Genomic DNA, 20,273 nt, shown 5'->3' with positions numbered 1-20,273 from the left:
AAAATATAAATACCCATAAATGAACTGTATGGATTCAGCAGTTTGGAAACCAAAAATAAAACAATGTTTTTGTAATTCTGAGATGTGATAGAAACAAAGATTGTTATGAATTATCAATCACCTGCCCCGTTCCAGGAATTTGTTGTGTAGCAACTTATTTGGGGGTTAAAATCTCTTCGGATATTGATTTAATTGTGGCATTAAATTATGAATCATTACTAAAAGAGACTGCTGTGCAATTTAAGAAATGGCATAAATTGCCGCTTAGTGTTATTGGCCGAATAAACTTAGTTAAGATGAAAATGGTACCCAAATATTTATATCTATTTCGAGCAATTCCCCTATGGGTAAATAATTCTTACTTTCTCAGATTAGAGGGAAATATCAGTAGCTTTATATGGGGATATAAAAAAGCCCGGCGGGCTGTCTCCTCACTCAAACTTCCTTTCAATCAAGGCGGACTGGCCCTCCCGGATTTTAAACTCTATTATTGGTCGGCTTTTTTGACTCGTTTTCGTAGCCTAATGGTCTCCGATAAATGTTTGTACTTCCATAGATTCTTACTTGGACAGGATGCTAATATGTTCCTTTACAGGCTAAACGACCCTAACTATTTTAAAAAGGTTAAATTTGAAGACGGTACGAGATACAGTTAATATCTGGCGTACCATTATGGCTAAGTGTAATGTTTCTCTTCTGCATTATAAAACACCTTTGTGGGGTAATCCGGGCTTTTCTGCAATTTTTCATGATTCAGCTTGCCGCTTACTTTTAGATTCCGGTATTAGATTTTTGGGTGATTTATATGATCACAAGGGATTTATGGCATATGAACAACTGAAGTTGTGCTATAATTTATCTAGTGAGGAAATTAGAGTTTACCATGGTATTAGATTCTGAGGTCTGGGATTGCATCTATAGAGAAGCAGATAAAGCCATGATTAGCATAGGATATAAGATCTTTTCTGGCTTTAATACTAGCGACATTACAAAATTGACTGAGAAATGGAATAGAAAACTGGCATTGAATTTACCATCTAATTTAATCACTCTATCTCTTAAAAGCCTAAATGTATCAGTTCAATCTTCTAGTCTTAAATTGCAAATGTTTAAAACTGTATGTCAATTAGAGAGAATTCTTAAATGGGCAACGAATAATAATTTTAGTGAGCGTACGAAATGCCCAAAATGCGATCTAAGTGGTGCTGATATTGTCCACATGTTTTTTCTTGCCCTCATCTTAGTGAATTATGGGATGGAATAACTAAGGTGGTTTCTGATAGACTTGCTCATCCTATTTCATTTTCATCAATTGATGTGCTGGTGGTTATATGCGGGGGTACTAGTGTATTTAGTGATTTGTTGAATATTTTAGTTACTTGTGCAAGACTTGTTATTGCTAGAGCTTGGATTAAAAAAAAAAACACCAACGGTTATGGAATGGTGGAGCCTGGTTAAGGAAACATACAATATGGAGCTTGCCCTTGCTGCCACAAGGGGCCTGCAGGCTAAACGAAAAATTGACAGAATCTGGGGGTTAATCATGTCTCAATAACAGTATACTTTCCTTTTTTGCTTTTTTTTTTTCTCTGTATGACCTACATTGCTTATGATTTACGAAATATACAATGTTAATTTACTGCTCTTGCTGAAACTTCTGCCGACTCATCTTGTTTATTATGGTTTTCTCTTGTTTGTCCCCTTTGATGCAAATAAAAAAAAATTAAAAGAAAAAAAAAGAAACAAAGATTTTAATAGGATCAAAATACTTCAAGATACTTTACTTGGTGATGCACAAATGAAAATAGTTAATGAAACCCAATTCCCACACATTATCATTTGTGTGAAATATAGTTTTATCAGTAAAATTGTATGTCAATGCAAATTTAGTGGCCATGTCAAAGGAAATTGTCATGTTTGTAAATGACAGAGCACTACCACAAGATGCCTTAGGTACATTAAAAAAGTGCCCGCCTTATGGCTATTAAAGTGAGGTGGGTCGAAAAGATTGCCTTTCTAAAAATTGGGTTGTGGTTCTAAATAAATTGTGAAGCACTGATCTAGCAGCTACGTCTAACCTTTCCCTTTCAATACTGGTCTAACATGTTAAGGGCCGCTGAGAGTTTCTAACTGTAGCAAGATTCTAATTCCTCTTTTATCTACAATTTTTGGTACACTTTCACATGCAGCAAAAGTGGATCTAGCCACGTCCTCATTTTCATCTAATAAATTATGAATGTCCAAATGTGACAGAAAATATCTAGTAGCATGTATTTTTCATATTTTATTATTACTTAGTAGTCCCACAGTGCAATAGTAATTATTAGGGTCTGCAAGGTCTAGGGCTCTTTGAGGAGGAGAGTGGCCCCATTTTACATTGCTCCTGGAAGTTATCTTATTCGAAAGATGTGTTTACTGTGGTCTTACTAACAGGGTGAAACAAACTTTTGAAGTTTTAAAGTAGACATCCAGATGCATAGCAGTACACAGCATCAATATTCTTCTGTGTACACAAAGTAGTTCTGATCTTTTAATGTCTTAAATAGGCATATTCAAAACTTTATCGTGCTTCATAATGATTAATTTTGCCAGAAGTATTTTTTTCTTGCTGAAAGAGGGTTATGGTTTTATGACTGTGGCTATGCTTTGAGCCCTTCTTTGTCTTTCGTTAACCGCATCCGTGCGGTGCGAATTCCCCGCCCATGCTGACTCCGCCTTGCGCGGGCGGAGTCATGACGGAACGGTTCCGTCATCAGCACAGCTCAACCGACGCTGATGACGGAACCGTTCCGTCATCAGCATCGAAGGGGATAAGTAATATTTTATCCAGTTCCTCCCTACTAATGTCAACTCTTCCACTTACCCCAATTTGTCCGTGCATTTGCTGTCTGCCTTTTTTGTGGGGCAAATATTGACAATGCTTCTATGACTTTGTATGATGTGTTATTAAGATGGTCCGATTCTTGGAACTGGTGCAGCTTTCAGTGGCAAAAACCATCTACTAGACAATATCTAGACCACAGATTCTATCAAATCTTGTAGACACATCACACTGTTTCTGGATGTGACACTTGAAGAGGGCAGGTTTGAAGACCATGGGGGAGATTTACCAAATCTCCACACAACACAGCACAGCCTCCCACGAGGCTGCACTGCATTGCGCAACAGGGAAAGAGCAAGAGAGTGCCATATTTTCAAAGATATGGCTCTCTCCCCAATTTCCCTTGCGCCTGGCACGATTACAGCTGCCGTGCACCACGCACCACCTAAGCGTCATAGCTCTAGGGTGTTTGTGTGAGTCTAGCATAGGTTTTATACAGGAAGGCTACCTTTCCTGATCAAAATACTATGCCTAGACACGAGGGAAAGCTTTTCCCACTTTGCATGCATGCTGCACTGTGCAGCACACATGCAAAGTCGGAAAAGGAAGGAAAAATGAAAGCATTTCTCCTTCCTTCCGCCTAGTTTAAAAGGGCGCAGTTTTCTCACACTAAACCCAATCTACTGTGTTTCGTTAATTGGGTTTACAGTGAGAAACAATGGGTGGTTGCAAGGGAACACTTATGCACCACCCTTGACATGCCCCCATGGCGCAAAGTCATGCGAAGCAGTGCTATGCGCTTCTTCGCATTACGTTTACGTTATTTCCAGCGCGAATCAAGTTTAGCTCTGGAAAGTTAATTAGGAAAAAAAGATTTTGCACTGTTTTGTGTCACTTTTGTGATGCAAACATGGTGCAAAATCTTAGTAAATCTCCCCTCGCCCTCATGTATATATCAAATTAGCCTTTGAGGTGACTTTTCGGGTTTGAAATAGTGGGACATAAAGCAGAATAGAAAATACGTTGAATGGCGAGAATATCCAAAGGTATTAATTTATTTGAAGCTGTAAAACTTAATACATTTAACAACCTCAGACAGTTACATAATATTTCTGTGTGTCACACAATAACATTTGCACATAGCAAAACATAGCAGAGCAATAAAGATGAACCATTAACTAATAAAACGCAACACTAATCTCTCATATTGGATAGAGGACAAACGGTTGTAATTCATATTTACACATCACTCCAACATGTGAATGGTGAGAAGGGTATTGGATTGCGTATTACGAACAGTGTCTTGGGCAAGGTTACATGATTCACTGCACAATTATCCAGAAATGACTGATTCAAGCATATACCGCTTAAATATTTGCATCAGACATATGTGAAAACTTCTCAATCGACCATATTACTTGCCCTAGATCCACTATGGAGGGAGCAGACTTTTTCCTCATGGCACAACGTGTGTGGATTACTAGAAAAGAATAACAAAAATTCTGCACAGGGTTACAGACGGTCGACTTTATACAGTCCACCAACCTATACACTTGAAAGTATGACTAGACCTAAAAAGTCTAAAACAGACTGCAGATTTACAGATTGTGTCCTGTTGGAGGTTAAATGATAAATAGCAATGATTAGAAAAACGACTAACCCACCCTAAATAGTAGATTCTGAAGACAGAAATGCAGAGGCCAGTGGAAGTAGAGATCAACACTATTAGGCCGCAATGAATACGGAGGACATCTCTGAAATAGTTTTTATTTGGGATACTTTACAAATATATTTACAAGAGGGAGAAGCTAAAAATAGCTAATGTTTTACTTTCAGTATTGCAAAAAGAACAATTGATGGACAGAATACAGAACAATGTCACACATTCACCCCAGTACAGAGATCTGGGCATAAATCCATCGTTTTTTTGCTTCCCATGCCATTCGAGTTTGGACCCAGCCATATACAAATCAGTTTAGACCCTGCTGCCCATGGGAGCAGTTCAGCCAGAACTGGACTGGACTGGACTGGACTGGAAACAAGCATCCTGGGACCGGTTTTAGGGGTTCTCACTTCAATATCCAGGCTAGCTTGACTCCAGTGGCATGGAGAGCACGGGACCCATGTCTGGCAATACCCGTCCCACTCTGGTTGACAAATGGAACAAACATTTGCAATGCAATATGTCTCGCATTAGGAAAGTTTGAGCTATTGGTATTGTAAATGACACATTTTTTATTTATGTGTAGGTTTTGAAAATAGCGAAATTAATAGCTTTGTCATTTACAATGCCAATAGTTATAATTTTTGCAAATATGACACCTATAGCATTTGTAATGCAATATGTGTTGTATTTACGTGACTTAGATGTATTAATATTACAAATAACAATGGCTTTTATTTTTTTTAATAATTAATACTAAAATATTAGTTATTTTAATTTATAATGGCAATAGCTTAAACTTTTGTAAATAACTTTTTTGAAGCTTATGTTCAGTGTATTTTATTGTGACGTAAATCCAAGAACAGAAGTGAAATATTAACATCTTTTTGTGACATTTGTTGTAAATAACTTTTGTGAAGATTATGTTCAGTGTATTTTATTGTGACGAAAATCCAAGAACAGAAGTGAAATATTAACATCTTTTTGTGACATTTGTAATAAAGCTTGAAACATTGAGAGAACATATTTGAACCAGTTGTTGTTGAATGGTTGCGCAGATTGATGCTGTGGTGGCGCTGAGTGATGCTGTGGCGTTCAATGATGCTTTGGTATCGCATAGTGATGTTGTGGTGCCCCTGAGTGATGCTGTGGTGGTGCTGAGTGATGCTGTGGTGATGCGATAGATAGAGTGAGTGTGATAGATACATGGAGTGAGGGCAATAGGTAGACAGATAGAGTGAGTGTGATAGATAGATAGAGTGAGGTCGATAGATAGATAGAATGAGGGTGATAGATAGAGTGAGGGCGATAGATAGATAGATAGATAGATAGATAGATAGATAGATAGATAGATAGATAAATAGATAGATAGATAGATAGATAGATAGATAGATAGATAGATAGATAGATAGATAGATAGATAGATAGATAGATAGATAGATAGATAGATAGATAGATAGATAGATAGATAGATAGATAGATAGATAGATAGATAGATAGATAGATAGATAGATAGTTGTGTGTGTGGTTGTGTGTGTGTGGGTGGGGGCAGGTCGAGACCTAAACAGATCTGACGGACAGACAAAAAGCCATTGGCAGTCTCCTATCAACCACGCACAGAAGGGGGCATGTTTACAAGCAATACCGGCCCACGGCACACAATGGTGAATAGTTCCATTGAGAAACGCTCGCGACTTGTACGAAGAAAGCGGGTTTAGTGGAAAAAACAACAAAGCTGTTCGAGTCAGGAATGCAGACAATTTCACAAACAAATACACATCTAAAGAAAGTGAAAAATAAACTGATCACGCTCCAGGGCTCAAAAGGGTTGTTTATGAATCACAAGAGTAATGTATGACACCATAAGAAAGTAAAAGACTTGAAAGCCAGAATGTGTACACTCAAAGGGCAAATAATTCAAAGAAATGCCCCAGAGCCATGTGTAATACAAAAGACAGGTCAGAACAGAGCAACCTTTAATACATATGCCACGACACAACAGCGATGGGGAATGTGAGTCACAGGTGTGGCACCAACAACGTCGTGATATGTTTCACAGCACCGGAAGTCAGCCTGTATCACAAACGCGCAGTGACAGCATAGCAGGGCAGTGAGTGTTATGGGAGCTACGCCGCAGCATTATCATGTGTCTTGTGTAGCGTTGCAGGGCAACACTTAATATACGAGTCTTACATGAACCATAATGGTGGTGCACCTGGACCTGGACTATGAGCTCATCACGCCCCTTAGCTGCACTTTTACAAGCTGGAAGGGCTGTGGAAGGTGAGGTCCTCTCTGCACTTGGAGTCTGACACCTTTCCGGAGTACTAAAATCACCCCAGCGCCTACAGTTGCACGAGACACAGGAAGCCAGGCAGGACTGCCCGGGACTGCCTGCTTGAGGGCGGGGCCACCAGTACAGACAGGAAGCGGATGGGAGCCTACCCCACGCTACTGTGAAGAGAAGGGGGCAAGCGTGTGACCCAGTGGAGCTCCCGTGCTATGGGAGAGCCCCGCCTGCTGCTGGCCCTGGACCGCTGCCGCAATGAGTCTGGGGAGAGAAGCGGAGGGGGCTCGAGGCACATTGCCGGTGCCCGCCCCCCCAGTGAGGGAAGCCCTGTGTGTGCCCAGTGAGTGGGGTGGGGAGGGGGGTGTGTGTGTGTGTGTGTGTGAGCGCGTTTGTGTGTGTATGTAAGCCTGTGTGTGCCCGGTGAGTAGGGTGGGGGGTGGGTGTGTTTGTGTGTGTGTGTGCGCACGTGTGCGTTTGTGTGTATGTGTTATCCACTTGCTGGAAATCTGGGACAGGAGATGTGCAAGGCGCGTGGCTGTACGTGCGCGCATAAATGGTGACGGCCCTGCGCGTGCCCATCGCCTGTCCCACTTTCCCAGCAAGTGGATAACAATAGATCTTTCGCTGGACGCAGCGCTTTGCGCTGCTAACACCAGCTCGACCTAAAAAGGACAATTGATTGACAGAATGAGGAACAATGTCAAACATTCACCCCAGTACAGAGCTCTGGGCCCAAATCCAATGTTGTTACAGTTTAAACCCAGCCATATGCAAATCAGTCTTGACCCTGTTCCCCATGTGAACAGTTCAGCCCAAACTGCCAGGCCAGGTCCTCCCTGGTCCGGAAACAAGCATCCTGGGACCGGTTTCATGGTTTCTCATTATCCAGGCTACCTTGACTCCAGTGGCATGGAGAGCAGAGAACCCACGTCCGAGCATACTCGTCCCACTCAGGGTGACAAATGCAAAACACACTTTTCGCCTTTAGTGGGTTGGGTATGCCCAGATATGGGTCCCTTGCTCGCTGCACCACTGGATTCTACCCGAACCTTGTGATGGTGGCACTCCCTTTTGGTTCCTGGTGCCTGAGTGACTGAGAGTTCTGGATGGCCCTTTGCCTGCGACATGAGTTGGGACCCCGGGTATGTGGCTCAGGGTATGAAGTGGCCTGCCACTGGACCTGCTGCCTCTAGGGCATTGGGGGGCACTGAGGGGCTCTGGGGGTGATGGTCGGGAATGGTGGCCTGAGCTGGAACCCTCCTATGTAGCGCACTCATCTATAGACTGCTCGTGAACATTTCTAGCCCCCCTCCCTGGCCTCTGCATTTGGGGAATTGCTGTCTGGTGCTCCGGGTGGTTGGTGGCCCCACACTGAGTCGCCCTAAGCCTGCCCTGGAGGTGTTCTTGCTTTCTGCTTACCTGATTATCGGGCTCCCAATTCTGGAGGATGGGGTGGGGGAAGGTTCTGGTGCAAACCCAGGCCCAAATGAAGATGGGTCAATAGACAGTCCCACCGACCGCCGCCCATGAACTTGGCGCGGCAGGGAACTACGGTTCTACATGTGGGCCTCAAGGCCACACAGGAATCCAGGGTCGCTGTAGAGTCGCTGTAGAGTTCAAAGTAGATGGCCTACTAGTGGATCCCTCCCTTCTGTGTCAGGATCTGTGTAATGTGGTGGATAGGACCACAGAGGTCGAGAACTGTGTCTCCTCTGCCGAGGATGAGATTTCATCCCTCAAGAGTCAAATGACCAGGCTGTCTGCCTGATGGAGAGAGCGGAGGACGGCGAAAACAGGTCTCAGCGTAATACCTTAGACTTGGTCTACCTACATCCTTGGAGCAGCGGGGCCTGGCTGGAGTGCTGGAGGACTGTTTCAAAACATGGGTGGACAAAAAAAACTGTCCCCCTTTTTCGTCATTGAAAATGGCCCACCACTCCTTGATGCCGAGGTCCCTGCTGGGGCCTCCCCGTGGCCTGTGATCCTGAGGCTGCTCAACTTTAAGGACCGGGATGTGATATTCCAAGAGGCCCATGCCAATCCTGATCTGGGGTTTGACAACTCAAAGATTCCCTTATTTTTTGACCATACAATGGCGGTGAAGCAGCAGTGGTGCTCCTTCACCGTAGTGAAGCAGAAACTCTGTGCATTAGACCTGTGCTAAATGATTCTGTTTCCCGCCCGCCTCAAGGTCTTCTTCCAATCTCACACTCTCTTCTTTGACACTTCAGATCAGGCTTGGGAATGGGCAACTGAGCTCTGGCTGCAGCATGAGAAGGGCTCGGGCTCGGCTTACCTGGGACCTACCTTCACAGAGGGAGGTCAAGAACATCTCAAATACTCCAATGTTTTTTGCTCTGCAAAGGTGGACTTGGTTTCCTTATCTCAGCTTTCCAGAATGCCATGACTTGGATACTCCTTCTCCACTTTCAATGATAGTCATATTGCAGGTGGTGGGTTAAGAGGGAATGCCAGAGGAGATGGTTGGGCTTGCCTCCCTCCCTCCTAATGAGGGCCCTAACCCGCCTGGCTCTCTTCTCATTATGGTTTTTACTTCTATTGGGTACAGAGGGGCAAATTCATTATTATGTGGTGTACTTCATTGTAAGGTGCTGCATCCTTTTGCATGGGTGCCTATTGACCACAGATGTTTATTTCCCCTCAGTTATAGGTTTTGGGTTACTTAGTTAGGCCGACAGATGCTTCCTGGGGTGAAGTGTGAGTTGGAGGAATGTTGGGGGTTGAGGGTAGTCTAGTTGGGCTTTCGAGTGAGGTTTATTTTTTTGACTGCTCTGTTTTAACAATCAAGGTTGGTAGCGGCAACTATGCAGATAACAGAGGCTTGATATGGTATGGCACAACAAGCCCTTGGGGTCTTACATCTCCTCCTGTCGGATGGAGACTATTTCCGGCTGTGTTATGACCTCCCTAAGATAATGGTGCTCCTGGAATGTGGACCGCATTCTGCAGTGTTACGATATAGCAGGTGACACAGGCCAGCTGTTTTCTTGCAGGAGACCCATCTACTAGGTAAGAACTGCCCCTTTCTGGGCCGGTTCGGCTATGACAGGGTTTACATGTGGCTGCAAAGGAGTTGCTATACTGCTGCAAAAATCTCTTCCCTAGCCATTACAGCACACCACATAGACACTCAGGGATGGTATGTGGATATTGAGGGCCGTTTGGAAGAGAGGCATTATAATTTTATATCCTTTTATGTCCAATCACCCCTATTGCCGCCTTCCTTGCAATCATAGATCGTTCGTCTTCCCTCAGGGCGTTACGGTGATTGGAGGAGATTTTAATGTGCTTCTAGATACAGTTCTGGACATCTCCCCCACCCCATATCCTGCCAGGTGTTCCCGGTCCATCTGCTTGTCCTTGTGTGCAGTTTGGTTGGGCCTCTGCGGTGCCTGACTCTCCTGGCATTCTACCCAGTGGGCTTACACCCATCAATCTGCCGTGAATGCAGCAGAATCCCGCACAGACTTGATGTGGCTTCCGGCGGCAGATCGACTTATGGTTCAATCGTTGTGCATTCTCCCTCCTGGTATCTTTGATTATGCCTTGCTGTTGTTGTTGTGGGGAACTACACCTGGCCTGGAGATTCAATGCATGGCACTTGCAAAGTTCTGAATGTGAGGCCTCCATCGAGGAGGAATTGAGTACGTTTTTTTAGCTCAATGAGGGCTTGGTAGCCTCGGCGGTGATGCTATGGGCAGCTAGTAAGCCATCCTTGAGAGGCCAGATTGAAGGCTATATTCATCAGGCGAGGTGCTCCTAATGGCATGCCTGACCGACTTGGAAGCCAAGATACTACGTGTTGAAGCAGATCTTCACTGCCGGGACACCAAGCATTCCTGTCATCTCCTAGCCATAGCCCATACTAAACTGTGGCAGGTTTCCTTAGAGGAAGCCAGACAATGTTGGAGGGCATATGCCTTGGGTTATACATCTGGTAAATCATTGCATTGGCTAGCAACCCGGGGCATCTCCGACCCAGTGGTTCTGGTAATTCGGGACTCATTGGGTCGTCCCCAAGAGGAGCTTCACATAATTGTTCCGAAGTTACTGACTTTTATAAGGGGTTATACTCGCGATGTCTTCCGCCACCAGTGGAAGTCACAAACACCCTGCTAGACAGTATACCAGGAGCTGGACTAAGCCCTGACGCTTGAGGAAGTGAGCGCTGCTGTGTATGGGTTGCAAGCCAGGAAAACGGCTGGACCCGATGGATCTCTCATTGAATATTACAAACTCTTTTGTGAGATCCTACGTACCCACCTTCTGAATTTTTATACAGCTACATTGCTGCAGGGGTCCTTTGCACCAGAATCAGACTGCGCTACAATAGTCGTACTGCCTCTAGGGTGTCTCTAGGGACCAGTCTTCCACCTATCAACCAATTTAGTCGATTACCACTGCAAAAGTGTTAGCCGCGCTGCTCGGCTGGGTCCTTCCTCACCTCGTTCACCCCATTCAGTGTGGATTTATTTTGGGTAGTAACACTTGCCACTGTAGCAGGAGGGTCCATGTGGCTCTGTTTCAGGTGCCACACCTTGATGGCATTCTTTCCTTCTTGCTAATTGATTTCCCTAAAGCTTTGGACACAGTGTTGTGGGCCTTTATGGATTGAGTTCTTCATCAGGTTGTCCTGGGGAGGGGTTCTTTCATTTGGTTCAGCTTCTCTACCACTCCAGACTGCTCAGGTCTGGGTGAATTGTGTCTTATGTCCTTCTTTCCTATCAAACGTGGCACACGCCAGGGGTGCCCACTGTCCCCACTGCTATTTGCATTATTGATAGACCCTCTGGCGTGGCTTATACGTTGTGATGCCCAGGTTGGCAGTGGGGGAAGAAGTTGAAGTTAAGGGTTTTGTATAGCGCTCGATCACCATGAGGTTTCTTGGCGCTGCAGACAGACGGCACCGAGGGAGGCAGGGAAGGCTACTTAGGATGAGAATGCGTGAGAAAAAAGGAGAGTTTGAGGGCTTTACGAAAGTCCAGGTAAGTGGAAATGGACCTAATAGCAAAGTGAAGAGCAATCCAGAAAGGGAGCAAGGGTAGAAAACCTCATGCCTCCGAATATTTTCCTCCTGAAGCGAGGCACACTTAAGAGAAGCTGAGTAGAGGAGCGCAGATCTCTATTGGGGACATAGGCTCTGATCTTGAAGTTGATAAAAGCTGGCGCGGTGCCAGCCAAAGCCAAAAAAATCAAGCAGGCCATCTTGAATAAGGATCGCTCGGAGATGGGCAGCCAATGAAGAGTTTTAAGCAGAGGGGTAACATGATGAGACTTAGGAAGTCTATAAATCAGGCGAGCCGCCTGGCTTTGAATTAATTGCAGGCGCTGAAGTTCGTAAGCAGGAATACTTACGTACAAGCCATTGCCATAATCAAGACGAGACAAGATCATGGCAAGAAGGATGAGTTTGAGAGCTGTACAGGAAAAGAAACAGGAAATTTTGTGTATGGTTCTAAGGGACAGAAAACAAGATGAGCCACTGTGGTAATCTGGGAGAGCATAGTGAGGTCCTTGCTGACTTTAATTCCCAGAGTTTTTACAGAAGCAGAGGGTAAGGGGGAAGGGCCAAGGACAGAGGGCCAGAAGGCAGAGGTCCAGGGGCTAGGAGAGCCTCCCGTAAGTACCAGCTCGGTCTTATCTGGATTTAACTTTTGATGGTTACCATTCATCCAGTCTCTGATAAACGTCAGAGTAGTTTGAAAGTTGAGGATTGAGTCAGAGAGAGGGGAAAGGTTAAAGATAAGCTGGAGGTCATCGACATAATTAAATACCGTGACCTCCATTTTTTGCAGAGCAGATATAAGACGATAGATGTAAAGATTGAAGAGAAGAGGGGAGAGAGAGGAGCCCTGGGGGACCCCGCAAGGGACCAAGCAGGTGGGGGCGAGGAAGCCCTCTAACTGTACGGCCTGGGTGCGTTTCCCTAAGAATGAGGTGAGACAGGCCAGTGCAGATCTCTGACTGCTGGCACCCCCCACACAGTCGAGAAGGATGGAATGGTCGACCGTGTCGAAGGTGGCGAACAGGTCGAGGAGGACCAGAGCCTGAGGGGAGTTGATATCAGCACTCCTTCTAAGCTCGTCCATGACGGAGAGGACAACAGACTCCGTAGAATGTGATGGGCGAAAGCCTGCCTGGTGGGAGCTAGGAGGTGGTTCTCCTCGACAAAGGCACTAAGGCAGGTGGTGACGTGGCTCTCCAAGATCTTTCCCAGAAACGGAAGTAAAGAAATAGGACGAAAGTTAGAGAGAGAGGTAAGATCTGCACCTGTTTTTTTCAAGATAGGAATACCTTTAGCTGATTTAAACAGGTCAGGGACAATTCCCTGGATGAGGGAGTTATTGAGGAGAGTTAAAGGGGGCTCAGGACAAACGAAAAATATCTCTCTAAGAATGTGAGCGGAACAGCAGTCAGAGGGGGACCTCGATTTAACCCTCTTGAGCAAGATGAAAAAAGCTTCTTTGGAAATCAAGGTAAATTGGTCTAGGAAAAAAGAATTAGGCGGGGTTGGGGAAATAAAAAGGAGGGAGAAGGCGGGGGAATATTGCGCTTGATGGTTGCAATTTTCTCAATGAAATATTCGTTGAGGGAATTGCAGAGAAGTTGTGAGGAAACTGGCTTGGGGGTACCTCTATCAGAAGTTGCTAGCTCACGGACAATAGTAGAGATTTCCTTGGGTTTGTTTGCCGCAAGAAGAATCTTGGAAGACAAATATTCCGATTTTGCTAAAAGAATGGCTTTCTATAGTCCCGAAGGAGAGTTGTGTATTGTAATTTCAATGCAGGGCAGTATCCGTGCCTCCAGTGGCGTTCAGCCTGCCTAAGTGCAAGTTTTTTAACTTTGAGCTCGATGGTAAACCATCTATTGGCCTCATGAAGGCGACGTGTTCTAACCAATTTAAGGGGGCCACTAGGTCGCAGGTTGCAGAGAGCCGACTAATGATGGCAGCGACCTGAGAGTTGGGAGAAATGTCAGCCAATATGGGGGGTGAGGTTGAAAGAGAAGAACAGAGTGTGGCTAAATCCACACGATTCCAGTTCCGTGCCCAAACATTTCTAGGAAGAAAGGACTTAGTGTCAGTACCTAGTTCAAGGGAGAGAGAGATAAAAAAGTGATCAGACCAAGTGCAAGGGGAAACTAAAGGGGAAGAAATGGATTAATTAGCTGACCATATCTGATCCAGGATGTGGCCATGTATATGGGTAGGGGAGTGTATCTGTGAGGTAAAGTTCAAGCTATGGAGTGATTCTGTGAAGTCTTTGTACATGTGATCCTCATGAGGGTCAGTGGGCCAGAAATTGAAATCGCCCAGTACCAAGACAGAGGAATTGTTGACCACCAAAGTGGCCAACAGTTTCTGTACTGCAGGAATAAAATAGGGCATGGGTTGGGGAGGTCGGTAAAAAAGCGCACATGTAAGTGGAACCGCGAGAGAAACAAAGCAGGCGACTAAAAAGTCAACAGCAGTGATGGAAGGAAAAGAGAGGAGCTGGAACTGGAGGTTAGAGCGGGCTATCAGGGCCACTCCTCCTCCAACCTTCCCCTCAGGGCGATCGGCCCGTAAAACATAGTATGGGTCAGGGAGGGCCGCTAGAACGTCGGGCAGAGAGTCAGATGAAAACCAACTTTCAGTGAGAAACAAAATGTTTAGTTTGACCATATCCAGAAAATTAAAGAGCTCCAGTTGATGTTTAACCGCTGAGCGGGTGTTAAGAAGATAGACTGATGCTACAGGCGGGGAGCTGGGGATGGAGGGGGGCTGGGGAGGGGCCTCCGAGGTAGAGAGTAGCAAAGGGGACTCCGGAAGTCCAGGCATATGGGGAGATGATGTGGTAAGGTTTGGCTGTAATATGCCAAGATTTTCAATGTGGGCAAGGGTAGGGGCGCTGAGAGGCCAGTTGCCTTGAAGTGCCTGAAGTTGTTTGGAAGAATAATATAATAATTTGGCATAGTGGTAGGCCCCGAGCCCCGGTCGGCCGCGGACGGACGCAGACTGGCTTGCCTTTGGCGCGCCAGCTGCGCGTGCGCTTAGGCCCTGGATTAAATAGGTCAAAGCGCAGGAGTCTAGAGCGCTGACCTTCTCCGGAAGTGTAGAATAACCCCGAGAGCCCTCCGAGCAATCGGCACACAGCTGTGTCGGACCGGGGCTAGGGGTGAGCAGGCAAAGGTAGGAGACACAATAGTGACACAAGAATCAATTTTTAAAAAGGTGATTTCAATAAAAATGAGAGCAAAGTAGCAGGGAGCAATCACACGCAGCTAGCGATCACCGACTGCCACCGGGTGCTAGTCGCGTTGGCCGCGCATGCCCACAACCCTGAAATAAATAGGTCGAAGCGCGGGAGTCTAGAGCGCTGACCTTCGCCGGAAGTGTGGAATAACCCTGAGAGACCTCCGAGCAATCGGCACACAGCCGTGTCGGACCGGGGCTAGGGGTGAGCAGGCAAAGGTAGGAGACAAAATAGTGACACAAGAATCAATTTTAAAAAGGTGATTTCAATAAAAATTAGAGCAAAGTAGCAGGGAGCAATCACACGCAGCTAGCGACCACCCACTGCCACCTGGTGCTAGTCAAGGACTGACCTTGAAGAGCACATAGCGCTATAAGCGGAAGATATGCTTCTGTTCTTGAGAGGTCCACAGCGCTCTGGACACCATTGTCTGACACTCATATGGCTGTACAGTGAGATGTCGGGGCTTTGGTTTAATGAAGGCAAGTCCTGTTTAGTGGCGGTAAAGGGTGACGCTCTAGGATGGGTTTGGTGTCTCAACATTCCTACTCAGCATAACTTTTTGAAGTATTTAGGGATGCACGTGTCCCCTATTCTGGATCTGGCATAGGACCAGTAGTGCAACACAGGCCACCGCAGGCCTTGCGGTGCAGGAGGACCCCAACTGCTGGGGGCCCCCTCTTCACAATACTCTGGCCTGAGAGCTCCTGATTAAATCTGGAGCGGGCCCTCCATGTACCTTGCAGGGGGCCCCCTCAAATTTCATTTGCCTGGGCCCTTAATTTCCAGGGACTGGATCTGCAGCTTGATCCCAATCTCGGCTGCTGGACCATTCTGCGATTGAATTCAATGGGGCGCATGGCCCTTTTTAAAATGATGTGCCTGTCACGCTATTTGTACATGCTGGGTAACTAACCTTACGCCATCCCCCGGAAATGGTTCCATTCTGTGACTGCTACGATTACTAACTTTGTGTGGGATGGCGGTCGGCACAAGGTGGTGTTTCATTCACTGCGCAAATCTCCTTTTGATGGAGGCTTGGGTTTTTCAGATATATACCTATTATATCTTGCGGCAGCACACATGGTGCCAGTTAATGACTGGTTCACAGGGGTGGGATGATCCAGCATAATTGGAAATACATTCGCTGGGTATAGATGGCCTGCTTGATCTCCTATATGGAGTGCGTCTACTGAGTACATTTGCACCTGGGTGTCCCTCATCTGTTGGAGGGCAGCCCCAGGAGGGTTTTATGCTATGAGATCACATTGGGATCTCATACTTGGGAGGTGTTTATAAGGGGGGGAGTATTATGTCATTTCAGGATTTAAAAGCTAAGTACTCTGGGCCCGATTCACAGAATTAACTTAAGACAAAATCCTAAACTTACTACTTTTGGTATTCACAGAATGCACTTACTACTTTTGGTATTCACAGAATGGATTTACAACTACTAACTTTACGTCCGCACTCGGGCCGGAAATTCCGGACCAGAAACCACATAATACTCCACTGCCCACATGCATCAAGGTAAATTGCATTCGCAAACGGTGCGAATCCCAAAATTCGGCCATTTGCGAATGCAATTTCCTTTTTTGGATGCATCATGTTTTTTTATTTTTTCGCAATTTAAGGAATCGCAATTATGTTGCGATTTCTTAAATTGCAATTGCATTTGAGAAATCGCAATTTGTGATTTCTTAAATGCAATGCATGAATATTTTTTTTGCGAATTCGCAAATAGGAAGAGGTAAATTACCATGAAGTTGAACTTCATGGTAATTTTCTAAAACTTTCAAAAATGCACTTTTGTGCATTTTTGAAAGTTTCATTTTACACACACACATGCCCTTGGGGCATGTGTGTGTGAAAAATGTTCTTAAAGTTAAATTTCAGGGGTGCAGGGGGGGTCCTTGGGACCCCCCTGCACACTTGAAATAGCATTCATATTTTGCGATTCCTTAATTGCGAATCGCAAAATGAGAATTGCTTCCCATTCATTCCTACGGGCCTCTAGGCCCATAGGAATCAATGGGAAGGGATTCCTTAATTGTGATTCGCAAATTGTGAAAATTAAGGATTTTCGCAATTAAGAAATCGCAAAATGTAACAATGATGCATGTGGACCCACTTTCCTATGGCGCCAACATCCAAATTCTCGTTAATATATTTTACTTTCTCTCAACTTTGCTTGGCATCAGCCACTTGAATCAACCACCTTCTAGTTGTTAGAAAGCAACTCAAGACTGATGTGAAATTGGAACTTCAAAACAGAGGTCATATGATTACACTCTAAAACCATCTTACACCATAGTGGGGTTTGAACATATTTTTAAAAAAGCAATACATAAACATCGCATCAAGATATGTAACCTGTCATTTGTTCTGAAAATTACAATTTAAAGCCCAAGGTTCCTGAGCACTTATGATCTTGCATGTTAGAACAAAATTAGCTAGGAAGAATTCATTTTTTTTCAATTATTGATTATCAACATTTTAAGTAATAAGATATTTGAAACTTACTTTCTGCGTCTTCGTCTGGTTTTGTTAGCCGGAAAGCCTTTGGCCTGTCAAATCTAGCCCTAGAACTCACTTTGTCCTTTGTGTTCCACATCATAAACATTGCCTCAAAGGATGTAATTTTCTGTAGAAATTCCTTTGTGACATTTAGTTCGAAATTTTGAGTCCATGCTAGCCATATTTTGTCATCCTCTTGCCATGTTTTTAGGACCTATAACAAATAAAGAAAGATATATCAAAACATATACAAATAAAACAGAATCACTGCATGTTATAAGTAAGATTTGTTTTCATGTCCATGCCCCTCAAAAGGTACATAAAAATGGAGTTGGTAAAGAAGTTAGCACATTTTCAGATCTTGTTCTAAACTGAGGGACTTATTTATGAGAAGTGTTGCATTGCTGCGACACAGCAGAGATGCAACACTTCTCATTGCGCCCTCCTTGGGACATCATTGACGCGTCATATTTACAGTACGGCGTATCATGTCGCAAGGAGTTACAGATACGTCAGTAACTGACGTATCTGTATACGCAAAAGTGGTGCATTGCCGGAGTGTGTCTGAAAGCAGATGCAACTCCATCAATGTGTCCTTTCACATGGTGCAAGCCCCATGTGAAAGGGCCTGTGTCACCCTTAATCCTGCCATGAGGCAGGCTTAAGGTTTCGATGCAATGGCGTTCTAGAACTGATGCACTGAAATCTTATAGATTTCAATGCGCCACTTCTACAAGCCTTTATTGCAGGGGAAAGCCCACCCTGCATACATTTTACCTGACGCAGGTATAATGTAGTGCGGGGTTTACGAAGTGATGCATCTGCCTAAATGCTTCACTTTGTAAATATGGCGTAACAAGGCGCATTATTTAAGCCACTGCAGCGTCACAAATGTGTAATGTAAATGTATAGGCATTTATATAGCACACTACTTACCCGGAGGGTCCCAAGGCGCTTCGACCGCTGCGAAACCCTTCCTGGCTTCCCTGAGAGATGGTCCCTTAATGGGTATCTCCAGGGTGAGACCAGGCATCCCCGGTGGTCTGGTGGGGCCGTTAGTGAAGATGAGGCAAGCTAATGCCCAGAGTTGCCGAGTGTGATCGCTGATCAGAGTGGGCACCGAGGCGAGAGAATTATCGAGTCCGCTGACCCTGGCCCAGAAACCTGCCGCGCCAGGAATCGAACCCTGGTCCCTGGCCGTCCTCTGCTCTCGGGTCTGCCGCCTCTAACCGGTGAGCCACACTACTTCACTTCACTGTAAATGTAAATTACAGCGTAAATGTGATGCAGGGACTCATAAATAAGCCCCTGAGTGTGTGCAACTGCTGCAGACATTTTTGTTTACGAGATAGGTGTGTGGCAATAAACAGGATGTGTGTACAAAGTCTTATGCCACAAAATCAGAAGGTAAAACATATTGAAACAATAAAATAAGGAACAACAAATGTGCACAAGAAAGAATGATGCAGCAGAAACTGACATGAGGGAGAAGAGGAAAGAAGTACTATAGCCACAGAATGAGAAGTGGGAACTGGAATCAAACATGAGTGCCAGGAGAACCCAGGATTAGGCGCAAAAGAAGAGAGAAAGGGAGTATGGATTATGTATGTTGAATAGGTTGGGATGCCACTACTCTCTCTATCACTTTCAAGAGTTTTATGGGGAGCTTCATCACAACGCTTGTCGTAGCGGAGATGTACCTGATGCATTTTCAACATTTCAGGCAGGCATGTGCAGCCAGAATCAAGCATGTCTCTGGGTCCTGACAGTTTTCTCTACTGAGATGCTGTGCATTCACATTCAGCTATTCCGAGCAATCTCCAAAGCAAATGGCTCTGATACATGATTGTTCCAAAGGCCTTCAACCAATTTCTACTGAATATCCATTTGATGTTGATTAGTACACAATTTTTAAACAACTGAATTGAATGAGGGAATTGCACGGGGCAGGGTGCTTAGGAGTAATATGCTGATTATGATTCTCAGTAAACAGAGTCCTTGCTGTGAGTGAGCTGCTTGGCTCTTTGGATGGATATGCTTCCCCTTCTTTTGTTAGATGGCTGGCACTTGACATCAGTGAAGAGTTGTCCAACTTGATAAAAGCTGAGCGGCTGCGATTGGCTTTAGGTAGCTACCTTAGCAATCGCCTGGAGATGTTGAAGCTTTTAGTACTCATACATCAAAATAAAGATAAATCGGTTGGACTCTTTCCTCTATGGTACTGAGGAGATGCACTTGTTCAAGATTCTGAATACTGTGTTTCGGCCTACCGGTGATAGCCTCAAGTGGTAGCCATTGACATAAAATCTTGTGCACATTACATGCTTGCAGTCAATCAGTATGAGAAAATGTACATCTTGAAGGTCTACCTTGATCAGTAGGGAGAATGTGTCATGAAGAGGGCTTATCCTGAATATCTACTTTGCTGAGTAGTTGTTTAGCTCCCTAAGGACCACAATGGGCTTACATTTCCATTTTGTTTGTCATGAGAAAGGCCCTTGAATAGAAAACAATTTCTTATTGGTCCGTAGACACTTTCTCTATGGCTTCATTGATCAGCAGCTGAAGGATTTCCACTTCCAATTCCTGGTTGCTGGGGCTGGAGGGGTCTACCAGGGCTTTTGTAAACACTTAGGCAGGTGTCTATACTGTAAAATGAGAGTGCTGCTAAGCTAAGGGAACCCTTAACTCTGGCTAGAGCCTTGAAAATGTGATTGGAAAGCCCTG

General features: G+C 44.9%; 1 protein-coding gene across 2 annotated transcripts in view; it reads right to left on the bottom strand.

The window, feature by feature from the left end:
• The window catches only part of CFAP92 (cilia and flagella associated protein 92 (putative)), a 219,372-nt gene that overhangs the window by 122,010 nt on the left and 77,089 nt on the right, over nucleotides 1-20,273 (bottom strand). For both annotated transcript variants that reach the window (XM_086938984.1, XM_086938985.1), the window contains exon 4: nucleotides 17,553-17,760. In XM_086938984.1, the coding sequence (XP_086795110.1) occupies nucleotides 17,553-17,760 (208 nt within the window). The remainder of the gene's footprint in view (nucleotides 1-17,552; nucleotides 17,761-20,273) is intronic.

The sequence above is a fragment of the Lissotriton vulgaris genome, chromosome 9 (genome assembly GCF_964263255.1).
Source record: "Lissotriton vulgaris chromosome 9, aLisVul1.2, whole genome shotgun sequence".
Lineage (NCBI taxonomy): Eukaryota > Metazoa > Chordata > Amphibia > Caudata > Salamandridae > Lissotriton > Lissotriton vulgaris.
Note: the sequence above shows the minus strand (reverse complement) of the source record. Positions and strands in the feature narration are given on the sequence as shown.